This window comes from Engystomops pustulosus, chromosome 1 (genome assembly GCF_040894005.1).
Source record: "Engystomops pustulosus chromosome 1, aEngPut4.maternal, whole genome shotgun sequence".
Classification (NCBI taxonomy): domain Eukaryota; kingdom Metazoa; phylum Chordata; class Amphibia; order Anura; family Leptodactylidae; genus Engystomops; species Engystomops pustulosus.
The window spans coordinates 223,265,288-223,277,596 of NC_092411.1; the positions used below are offsets into that span (position 1 = coordinate 223,265,288).

The 12,309-nt window shown below is 43.5% G+C and overlaps 2 protein-coding genes across 2 annotated transcripts in view; one reads left to right on the plus strand and one right to left on the minus strand.

Annotated features, from left to right (window-relative positions):
- Positions 1-12,309, plus strand: part of ZNF330 (zinc finger protein 330) — a 255,252-nt gene that overhangs the window by 147,791 nt on the left and 95,152 nt on the right. The window lies entirely within an intron of this gene.
- The window catches only part of RNF150 (ring finger protein 150), a 63,204-nt gene continuing 58,417 nt past the window's right edge, over positions 7,523-12,309 (minus strand). The window contains exon 7 of the mRNA XM_072119499.1: positions 7,523-8,608. Coding sequence (XP_071975600.1) covers positions 8,490-8,608 — 119 coding nt within the window. The 3' untranslated portion in view covers positions 7,523-8,489. The remainder of the gene's footprint in view (positions 8,609-12,309) is intronic.

A 12,309-nucleotide genomic window follows, 5' to 3' on the forward strand; every position in this document is an offset into this window, starting at 1 on the left:
TACCCTGTGTGTGCGGCGCGCAGCATCCGACAAGCCGGACTTCTGCGCATGCGCAGTAGCTCCGGCCTCGGAGCTGTGGCTGCTAAGCCGCGGACCTGCGTTCTGCCAGCATGTCGGGCGAGGGCGCGCAGCTACGAGGAGCTGCGCGCCGAACACACAGGGTAGGAGGAGTAATGTGGCTACTGGGGCGTGGAGTAGCCGCGCCGTGTAGCCTCGTGTAAATTTACATATTAAGGGAATAAAGTTTAGTAAAAGTTAGCGGGGACGTGAGGATTAGCTCTAAAAAGAGCTATCCTCACGTCCCTTACATCCACCTACCACCCGATCTACCTTTATAGGTAGAATCGTGGTGGTAGGTGCCCTTTAAGAAAATCCTACACCAAGAGGAAATACTTGTTTTCTACAGGAATGTGCAGATTTGTCTTACACCAAGACTGTGGTTAGCAGAGAGAGATAGAAGATGCATTGGCCATAAACACTATTCTCCTGGTGCAGGAGAAGGACATTTGTTATTGTGCACAGCATCATTTCTTCTGTAATAGTCACAATTTCTAGATCTATAAAAATGTAGTGTGTAAAGAATCATTTTACAACTTTCTATCGGGGAGATCAAAATGGTCTTGGAGAATACAGTTTTGCCCAATAGTAGCACAGCTCTTACTACAAAAACTTGAATTTCTTATGCCAAGTTCACACCTGCATTCAGCAAGTTCCCTTCCCACCTCCCTTATCAAACAGCAGAAAAAATTGTGCAGCAGCCCGTGTCTATTTTGCATCAGTAACAGAAGGTTACCTTGTGTTCGTTGAAATCAATGGGGATCATCATGCTTTCCTGCAGTCCGTACAGTTGTCACAACAATGGCACTGCCGTTCAGAGGGCAGGCAAGGACTCCCTGCATCTTATTTCTCTAGAGATTACTGTGCTTGGTCCATGGAAGATAAGCAGCACACCAATTCCACGGACCAAACAAGTTTGGGTGCAGGAAGCTTAAAGGAAATCTACCATCAGGAAACTTTCTGAAGCAGTTCCCAGAGCAGATTCCCCATGCCCGCAGCAGCTGTTGCCGAAATGAACTTTAATCCAACTTTATGCCAATTAATTACTAGAAGTTACTGGGAGTGTGTAGTAGCCTCAGGTGCTCTGGGGCACAAGCTGCTCCATGCCCCTAGTAGCCACTTCAGAAACACCAACCCACTTGTCCTTGTGTTCATGTTGTGCATCAAGCAAGCGCAAGTAGCTCCTGTTTCGCTGCCGGAGACGCTCCTGCACATGCTCAGTACCTGATATTCGTCCGCCAGTGACTTGCTGGCAGTGGGGAATTCCTTTGCATTCACACAGCTCACCACCAGCAGCTGCATCTTCTGTAGCAGAACAGGAGCTACTGCGCTTGCGCAGAACTTGCATGATGCACAACATGAACACAAGCGGGTAGGCAGCTCTGAAGTGACTACCGGGGACGTGGTGTAGCCTGCAGCCCTAGAGCTCCCAGAGGCTACTACGGTCCCTAGTAGCCTCACAGTTAATTAGCATAAATTTGGATTAAAGCTTATTTCGGCAGCAGCTGCATCCCGGAATTGGGAATAAACGGGATGTATATGCTGCAGGCATGGGGAATCTGCGTCGGGAGGCGCTTCAGAAAGTTTCCCTAATAATAGATTTCCTTTAAGTCTGATTCTAATGGTCAACCCACAGAATTGGAAACTTTTATCCAGAGACTTTCTGCTACTTAACATATACTCCAACGTTAACTTCCCTCTTTGCTAAAGATATTATGAGAGGAGGGGCCCAACATGGAAAACTCGGATGCTAACATTTTTCACTTAGGCCAGAAGCGCACACAATGTATGGAAGTCATGCGGCTTCATGCAAGGCAATACATTTAAATGAAAAAGTAGAAAATGCCCCGGTCATAACTATTCACAGATCACTCACAGACTATAGAGGATCCATAGAAAGCAGATGCCAAACTTATGGACATCATTAAAAAATGGACGTTAACATCTTTCTCTCACACCCTTTGTTATAAACATTAGGGTGCAGGTGGCCTCCTAATAGTGGACAAAATAACTAGTAAATAATTTTACTTTTTACTATTTCAAAAATGGACAAATATAATATAAATCCTTCATTTTATTAGCAGCCATTTTTGGGTCCTAACCCATCAGCTGTGAAACCTTAGTGAACTAGGAGTATGAAATCCCTGTATGAACAGATTACCATTGTGTATAATATGTAGTTGAAGTGCATACACAGAATGAGATACTGGGGGAAATTTATTATATGCCGGTGCAATGCGCGCCAAAGTGTGTTGTTAACCTCTGCTGGATTTATCTGGTGGGCGTAGAATTGTGCTATAGCCTGTGCTAACTCCCTTCACACTCTTCTACATCCAAATGATGTGGTGGTGTAAGGGGGGAAAACTGCACGGCCAGGAATTTGTGACTATTCCAGGGCTTGCATTCCAAAAAAACTGCAATACAAGCCCTGAAAAAACAGATTAAAGGAAACCTACCACTTCTGACGGTAGGTATGAGATACAAACACCGGGCACCAGCTCAGGGTGAGCTGGTGCCGGTGCTTAGTCTCGTTAGTGTTAAAACCGCGGTATCGCGGTTTTAACACTTTTGAAACTTTCCAGCAGAAACTGCTTCGGCGCTTCGTGCACACGATCGTGCGCGCGCCTACATTGGAAACGCCGCAGGCGTTGCGCGCGCACGATCGCGCGCAGCGCCGAAGCAGTTTCTGCTAGAAAGTTTCAAAAGTGTTAAAACCGCGATACCGCGGTTTTAACACTAACGAGACTAAGCACCGGCACCAGCTCACCCTGAGCTGGTGCCCGGTGTTTGTATCTCATACCTACCGTCAGAAGTGGTAGGTTTCCTTTAAATTGCATAAATGTTTGTGAATTTCAATATGCACCAAAACCTATTCTCTTTTAGGTAATTTTATTTTTATATAACCTAGGAATGTTGCCTAAAAGGTCCTGGACAGCTACAGAATAACCCAGAAAAAAGAAGAAGAAAAAAGTAAAACGGCTTATTTCTTAATTTTGCATTGTAGTGACTAAAGCCGCTTTAGGGTGATAATGCCCATCCTAGTTCATGGCTTCCTATTACATTTATATAATGATGTGGGTGTTATTTAATTAGAATTTCCACATCTTAATCGAAATACAACAGAACATTATAGAAAATCTGTAAATTAAGTTCATTGGTTCTGCCCAGAACATGTCCATGGGGCAGTTTAAAATTCCCTAAACACATAAAGTGCTGGTACAAAAAATGTGAATCTAGGGGACATTATGACCAAATAAAAAAGACAATAACTGCTTGGTCAGCTATGTGACTGGTCACCTCTATGTGACTAACACATTAACTGCACATTAGATCCATGAGAACCACCAACTATATAAACCCTCTTATAAAACAGAGACATTTTAAAGTTTCATCCTTTGACCAAAGGTGTCTGGCTGCGGTTTCCTTCTCTACCACTGAGTTGGGTTTGTTGGCAACGTTTGGCAGCTCTGTTTCAATAGTACAATGTGTGTACATATGATGGTATGAATCTGTTATTCTATATCTTTATACATTGTTTAGTAGTTTTCCCCGCTGCAGGCTCTGTACGATTAACATTTTTCCCAGAGCTGTTAGGAGGTGAACTACTGGTAACTGATATATGAAGAAGCTGCAGGATAGATTAATAACATCAATGTTATTTAACCTTTTATCTGAGGAAAAAATGTTTTTTATGTTGCATACGCATGATAGATGGATTCCATTACACCAAGGAAAACAAAAAACAGAAGAAAAACATTTTAAATAAACCATGTAAGCATAAATATGCTACTAAAGAACAGCACTAAGGCACTTACTAAATAGGGAAGAATACATTTTATATCTATGTATATACATATAGATCAGAGCAGTGGGGTTCCTTATGCCTGTAATGAAAGCGTGCTTGTATGATAAAGCCGGAGTCAGTGGGTGTGTGACCATTACTGAAAAATGGAAAGGTAGGATAACTTGCGTTTTCCTTGGAGCGAGTTTCATGCACGGTTTCTAGAATCTTAGGTTGCCCGCCGAGGTAGCTCACTTGTATGCATTATACTGTAAAAGGTGCATTTCTCTCCACCATTCTGCACCTAGATACAAAGTTTAGCATGAGAAAAAAACTAGCCTGTAGTTGCACATTATTTTCTGTTTGACGAAAAACCAACTTACTACTATCTACAGGGTATTTTTTTTGGATATCTGATATTTGCATGCCAGCAGAAATCATCAATTTCAGTCCACCACATCTTAGACTGTTTTGTCAGGAATTCCATGACACTTCATTGTTCGTTTAATCAATGAGGTTCTTCTTCATTAGTATAGAGTCTAGTATCCCTGCCTGTCATATTTTCCATCCCAGTGTAGTCACTGATTCTGCTACGATAGGTCACAATGTAGTGTTAGGAATGCACATGATAATAGATGTCAAAAGTTATTGTTTATTAAATGTAACTATAGCTTACACCAAAAAAGCTGAATAATATTCTTTAATTTAAAGGATATCTACCATCAAAATCAATTAAGATAAACCAGGGGCCCTTACGCATAGATTCAGACACAGTTGGGGAGATTTATCATCAAGTTTCTGAGGTAAAGCTGTTCTAGTTGCCCCTGGAAACCAATCAGGGATCAGCTTGAATTTTATAACATCCTGTGAAGCAACAGCTTGGAGGGGCTCTGTTCATTACCATCATTTTAAAAGTTGCTTTTAAAAAGAACGTCATAGATAACAAATCTAAGATTACCACAATCACTGTGCCTGGATCCATCAGTAAGCGTCCCTGGTTTATCATGATGGATTTTGATGGTAGATTTTCTTTAACTTAATCTGCAGTGAACTAAACTGTAGTTTTAAAAATGTATGTATGATTTGTCCTCTCTATTTAAGGGGCCCAAGCACAGCAAAGTCTTCAAGTCCCTTTAAAGCAAAACTCTGAGTTAGTTTATTACACCATACTCTCCAATAACTTTAACGGTATCAGCATCCTCCAGGCGCCAATACAGTGTAAAGAATACAGGAGTATTTGTGTCTGAAATCTTTTTTTATTGAGTCACTTGCCGTATGTATTCTAAGAATCCCTACTGCATCAATAATTTCCTACAATACTGACCCTTCTGTCTATAAATACAATGAACACAATAGCTGTGATCTCTAGTAGTTATTCTTTGTAGCACAGAGGACCAACATACGGTAGAGACAAAACTAAATCTAACAAGAGGAGATCCAGGCACTCAAGCTAGAAGGTCTATAGGTTTTGTTCTACTTGAAAATCTCTGCTTATGTGGAGTTATCTGGTTGCATTTCATCTTGTGGAAGATGCCTTTACATTTGCTTAATATTTCCCAATGTTTGATCAATTAAACTCCACACTATTCCCCTACTGGGTGAAACTGCAGTAATTTCTGTGATTATGGAGTACACACATCAGCTTCACAGAATAATCCCATCTATTTTAAGTGGGGTAAGTGGTGTGAAAATGTAAAAACCATTAAAGGGGTCGTCCAACTAAAAAAATTTAGCAGGCAGGCTCCGATGGACCACTGCACAGAACAACAGGAGCGCCAGAGGAGGGGACTAAAGCTTTATTTGTTTTTAAGGTTCTCCTCAGCCCTTCCGTTGATTTTTTTCTAATAGTTGGACAACCGCTTTAAGTAGAAAGAGATCCAATAAAAAAGCCCCAAAAAACACTATTTTGCAATGTCATCATTCTGGAGTCCAGCTAGCAACATGAGTTTTTGGTGCCACAAAAGTTCCCTCAGACTAGGGATTCCAGTGATTCTTTGTAAATATGTGCTGTAATGGTATAATAATATAATATGATAAGTGATATTGTTATGTGAAATGGTTTATACCTTGATTTCCTATGATCTGGTAGACATGTGCAAAACATGGAGTTGTGGGGACCACCATTGACTATGCAGAATAACCATCATTTTCCAAGGATAGCAGAGACATTGGTTGGGATCTAAATTCATTGCCTACTAGGGTGCATGGTTGTACCCCTGCTGGTGTAATAGGACACGATTATGCCACCAAGACTGGCTTTGCTACCCCCTGATTGTTTTGGGCTTACACTTAAATAATGTGTGGAACATCTTGAGTAGCAGAATGCTATACTGTATAAACTAGCATAACACACAGTTACTTGGTCCTACTACCTTCCTTCTTTTGCCACACATATCATATAAAGAGATCAATTTTGTTGCTTCCTTATACAAGTTGTATGCTTGATGAAGATGTAGAAGAATAGATAGATAGATCTGAACGGTCAGTTTCCTCCAAAATATGTCCATCGGTGTCCAGGGGCTGTGCCTTGAGATGTAATACCACACAGACAAAAAACAGAGTAGCACCTTTTCTGGTTAGGGAAAACAAGTTATAGATTTGACATCCCTTTTCTCACAAAAGCCAGCAAAGCAGCTGATTAGTCCAGAACCAGCGTTCAATAACTCATAGCAAACTTTTATTGTGTAATCCAATGATGTAAAAGAGCAGACGCTCACATCTTCAACATCATGGCAAAATTACACGTTTCAGACGCTGGCATGCATCCTTAGCCATGGTCACACCTTAAATACTGATGCTGGACTCAATCTCAACATCTTATGGACAAAATAGAGCAAAAAACACTTAGAAGGAAACATGCTAATTTATAAGAGGTGTGAATGAACTATATAACCTAGTCAGCTTCCTTCTCAGACCGCACCAGCATTACATGAATTTAGCTGCACAGCTTGTAAAATACAGACTGTCCCCGGCTTAAGGACACCCGACTTACAGACAGAACTACCTGCCCACTGTGACCTCTGGATGCTTTACTTTAGTCCCAGGCAGCAATGATTAGCTGTAAGGTGCCTGTAGTAAAGAATAATAAAGCTTGTTCCCATGAAAGGGACAAGGACAAAGAAAAAAATAATTTTGTCCGAAGCTACAATTATAAAATATACCAGCTCCCTCTTACCTACAAATTCAAATTAAAGGATGGACTCGCGTCTTTTTACAGTCTTACATATGATGAACTTAACTACAAACCTAAAGAACCCATCTTGTACAGAACCCAGGGACTGCGCATATACAGCAAATGTCAAATGGATCAGTAAAAAAGTTGCGGATTTCGAGATATTCTCCATCCACGTCTTGTCATACAACAATAATTCCTTACCACCTGATATTAACTTTTTTTTTTTCTAAATGTTCACATTTAGTAAAACATCTTAACAATTTTAGAAATGTTGGCTTTGAAGCAGCTTCACTTATTGTATTATAGCTACCGAAATCCATGTAAGAAATATGAACTACTTATACGTGGATATAATAAAAACCTTATTTTTTAGAGATGAAACATAAACCTCCAAATCAGAAACTCTGTACTGTATAGAAGACATTCATTTTTCAGGGAAAAAACTTTGTATCCTGGGTTACTATAATAAATTCCTAAGTGATGGAGTCATGGAATGTCACGAGCGAGTATGATATCTTACACAACTTCGGAGAACTGAATCTTCAAAGCGTTTTAATTCACTGACTAATAGCTCTATTCTCTTTTGAAAAAATATATATTTATTCTTGGAAAAAAAAAACAAAACATATGCCACTCGGTAGTGTAAGCACAATACTGCATACATTTCCATTAAGAGTAAAAAGGACTGGATCCCCACAAGAAGGGAGTGGGGGAAACTAATATTCTATTTGCACGGTGTCAAACACTTTGACCAACATTGTTAAAATCTGGATGTAATATGGAGGTGCCATGTGCAGCGATTCACACATGGCTGAGCCTCTATAGTGACAGATAGTAATTTTAGCATCTAACATTCTTTACGCAGTTCATGAGAAATGACAGATCACATGCAACTGGCATGGACCCTCTTAAGATTTTTTTTTTCCTTAAGTGCTTCTGGGAAGGCTGCCCATCTGGTAATCATAGTTTTCTTCTGCTAAAAGCAGGATGTTTGTTCTCGACCATCACAATCTCTCCATGTCGAATCGGCCAAGAAGCCATAATGTTAAAAATAATAATAAAAATACAAAATGCTATCGTGGACAAGATATTGGTGAACGGGTTAAAACTGTGTAAACAATAAAAGGGATTGTAACATTTGTATCTCTTCTTAAAAACAGCATCAAAGATTTCAACTTCGGTCCAGATCTACCGTCCACATCGGGAAAGCCTGCAGACTCATGTCTTGCACATGTGAGGAGATGAGGCGGCCACTGCCCTCATTTCAACACAACTTAAAATCCTGCGGGTAAGGAACTGTGCTGAAACAGCAGGCATCGGGCGCTATTGCTTTTGTCATGATCATCCCATAATGAAGTGCACTGGAGACTTATGGTGATGGTGAGTGGTTTACTTATTGGAATAGTCCAAACTCCAGGACGGCCGACTGCTTTACACCTTCTAAATCTTTCCTATGGAACACAGCAACCGACCTGCTCATGACTTCACCTCCTCACAGTCCTGATCAGTGGAAAGATCCACATCTGAAAGTCCAACGTCCACTGCCATGATCAGAGATATATCAGAGTCGCTGCTGATTGCTGGCTCTTGCTCACCTAGTAGAGGGAAACAGTCGTGTTAATGGAGAATAATGTATAAATAATCCCATTAAACATTTCATGCACATATCTACAGCTGCATCTGTGCAGGATATTAGGATCAGTAGAGGTCTACCACTCAGAAACCCCATAATGAGCCGTTTGTAGAGGGTGTAGATTTCAGCACAATGCCCCAGCCATGGTCTAGATGGGGGGGCTGGGACGTCAGCCATGGTCTGGAAAAGGGGTGGGCAGCTGGGGCGTCAGCCATGGTCTGGAAAAGGGGGTGGGCAGCTGGGGCGTCAGCCATGGTCTGGACGGCAGGGAAAGGGGGTCTGGAGCATCAGCCAAAGTCTGGATTGTGGTTTGAAATTTTTTTAAGGAGACAAAAGAAAAGAGCTTATGCCCCATTATTTACTGCATGATGTCAAATTAATATAATGGCCTTAATTGGCTATTTAAAGAGGAACTGTCACCCATAACAAAAGCACTAGGAGCTACTTAAAATACTAAAATTCCTACCTCCTTGGGAGGCATGGGCTGTGGCTCCCTACCTCCTTGGGAGGCATGGGCTGTGGCTCCCTACCTCCTTGGGAGGCATGGGCTGTGGCTCCCTACCTCCTTGGGAGGCATGGGCTGTGGCTCCCTACCTCCTTGGGAGGCATGGGCTGTGGCTCCCTACCTCCTTGGGAGGCATGGGCTGTGGCTCCCTACCTCCTTGGGAGGCATGGGCTGTGGCTCCCTACCTCCTTGGGAGGCATGGGCTGTGGCTCCCTACCTCCTTGGGAGGCATGGGCTGTGGCTCCCTACCTCCTTGGGAGGCATGGGCTGTGGCTCCCTACCTCCTTGGGAGGCATGGGCTGTGGCTCCCTACCTCCTTGGGAGGCATGGGCTGTGGCTCCCTACCTCCTTGGGAGGCATGGGCTGTGGCTCCCTACCTCCTTGGGAGGCATGGGCTGTGGCTCCCTACCTCCTTGGGAGGCATGGGCTGTGGCTCCCTACCTCCTTGGGAGGCATGGGCTGTGGCTCCCTACCTCCTTGGGAGGCATGGGCTGTGGCTCCCTACCTCCTTGGGAGGCATGGGCTGTGGCTCCCTACCTCCTTGGGAGGCATGGGCTGTGGCTCCCTACCTCCTTGGGAGGCATGGGCTGTGGCTCCCTACCTCCTTGGGAGGCATGGGCTGTGGCTCCCTACCTCCTTGGGAGGCATGGGCTGTGGCTCCCTACCTCCTTGGGAGGCATGGGCTGTGGCTCCCTACCTCCTTGGGAGGCATGGGCTGTGGCTCCCTACCTCCTTGGGAGGCATGGGCTGTGGCTCCCTACCTCCTTGGGAGGCATGGGCTGTGGCTCCCTACCTCCTTGGGAGGCATGGGCTGTGGCTCCCTACCTCCTTGGGAGGCATGGGCTGTGGCTACCTGCCTCCATGGGCATGTGCCTACCTCCATGGGCATGTGCAGAGACTACCTATTTACTGGGTGTATGTGCTGGGGCTACCTATCTACTGTGATGCATGTGTAGGGACTACCTATCTACTGGGAGGCATGTGGTGGAGTAGTGAACCCCTGGACCACTGTGGACAATGATGTAAGCAGACACCTGGGACCAGAATCTAAGTGGCACCTGGTCTTCATCAGAGAATGCCGCAAAACAGGATGGTCTTGCTGCAGGGTGGTACCACCAGGTCGTTCCACAGGCGTGACTGGAGGTACAGGATCACTAGGCAGTCTCGTGGTCAGGAACAGGCAGACGGTCAAGGCAGGCAGCAATGATGCGAGGTTGTGTACGGAGCAAGAGGTCAGGACTGGCAGCGTAGAAGCATAATCAGGAACAGGTCCAGGGTCACAACGGGAGGCCAACACTTGGGACGTAAACACTATGGATAGCTTCCTCATAGGCATGAAGCACTAAGATCTGGCGGGGAATGCTGGGAGCCGCTGGTCTTTATAGGAACCTGGGAAGTGGATAATGCTAATCAGTGGCACACTGGCACTTCTGCGAGTGCCGACGAGCGCACTGGCCAGCCAGGATGGGAGCAGGAATGTGGAGAGGTGAGTGAGCTCGGAAAGGGGCGCTGCCCCTCTTGCCATGGAGAGGGGCACGGGTGTGCCTGCGATCTGAGACGTAGATCGCAGGGGCACTTGTGACACAGACTACCTATCTACTGAGGGGAAGGTGCATATTGTACGGCTCTTCCGGAATAACATTTTAAAATATGTGGCGTTCATGGCTCTCTCAGCCAAAAAGGTTCCTGACCCCTGGTTTAACATTCTCAGAACCCTTACTACATACAGATAAATCTGAGAAGACAGATGTGGGACAGATGTTGCCTTTTCCATTTGCCTCTTGCACACACACAAGTACACCTGTGCCCAACTAAAATTGCAAAATCACAGATGGTGATCACAATATGGTGGCACTAGGCTTCCAGAGAGCAGGTTATTTTACTCACAGATCCAGGTGCCGTTACTGTGGTAATCTTCTTATATTTGTTATCCTTGGGCCCCTTCCTTCTAAAATCAACTTTTAAATTTATACTAATAAGCTAGAAGGGCTCTTGGGGGGGGGACAGCCTTCAGGCTCATTAGAATAATTATACAATTTTAGAAGGAAGGAGGCCATGGCTAACAAGTACAAGAAGATTACCACGGTCACAGTGCCTGGATCTAGGAGTAAAAGACCCTGGTTTATCATGATGGATTTTGATGGTAGATTTCCTTTAATACGAATTGAACACTGAATAAAACAGCAGTAAAAATCAGCAAAGAACTGCATGAACTATAGTAGACAACACCAAAACATACTGTAAAGTGACAAGTTACCTTAGGAAGCTGCACAGGGGCTAAACAATAAAGAGAGCAGTGTCTGTATTACTAAGTAAAGAAGCCAAGTCTGTGACATAGGATCCGGCTACATCATGTATATTACATTCTGCTTTGTGTAGAGGAGATCTGATATCACATACCTGGCATCAGCTATACAAGTGTGTACAAGTGTGTGCTTTACTACAAACCGTGTTCTGCTGCATATGTTACCAGACATCAGGGCCTGACATGTAATATGTTATATTAAGCAGCATGATCACTGGTACAGTACACATACAGGGGTTATCCAGTAGGTCAGTGCTCTCTGACATGAAAAATGGCCCTGCACCAGGCCAGCATATTCACAGAACAGGCAGCCACAAGAAGTAATCTGATTGGGAACCATGGGGGCTATACTGGCCACTTCAAAAACATTTAAATCAGTAAAATATTTTGTATAAAACAGGATGACTTGTAGTCTAAATGTGAACTATTAAAGTAGGAAAAGTAAACTATTCAAGACTTTGCTGTAATACCAGCACCAACCTACAGACAAGAGTGGAGCTGTTTCTGGAAGAATGCATCCATGTTTTTTGTAATCCTTCCTTAAAATACAGGCATGGGGTACGTGAATTACAATACCACCTTTAGTATAATGGCTTCATATAGTACTACAGATAAATAGTACATACCCAAAGTAACCAATCTCTTACATAGAATGTCAGAACGAGTGGTGGGTCCTCTCTAACCCCTTAAGAACGCAGCCTTTATTAGTTATATTTTGCTCCCCACCTTTAAAAATCTAACTTTTTAAGTTTAAGTAAATTTTGCTCCATAACAATCCACTCCATAAGCAGATAAATGTGTCTTCCCATACATCCACAGCTTGTCTTCTCTAAAAAGATAAGGGACGGCTCTA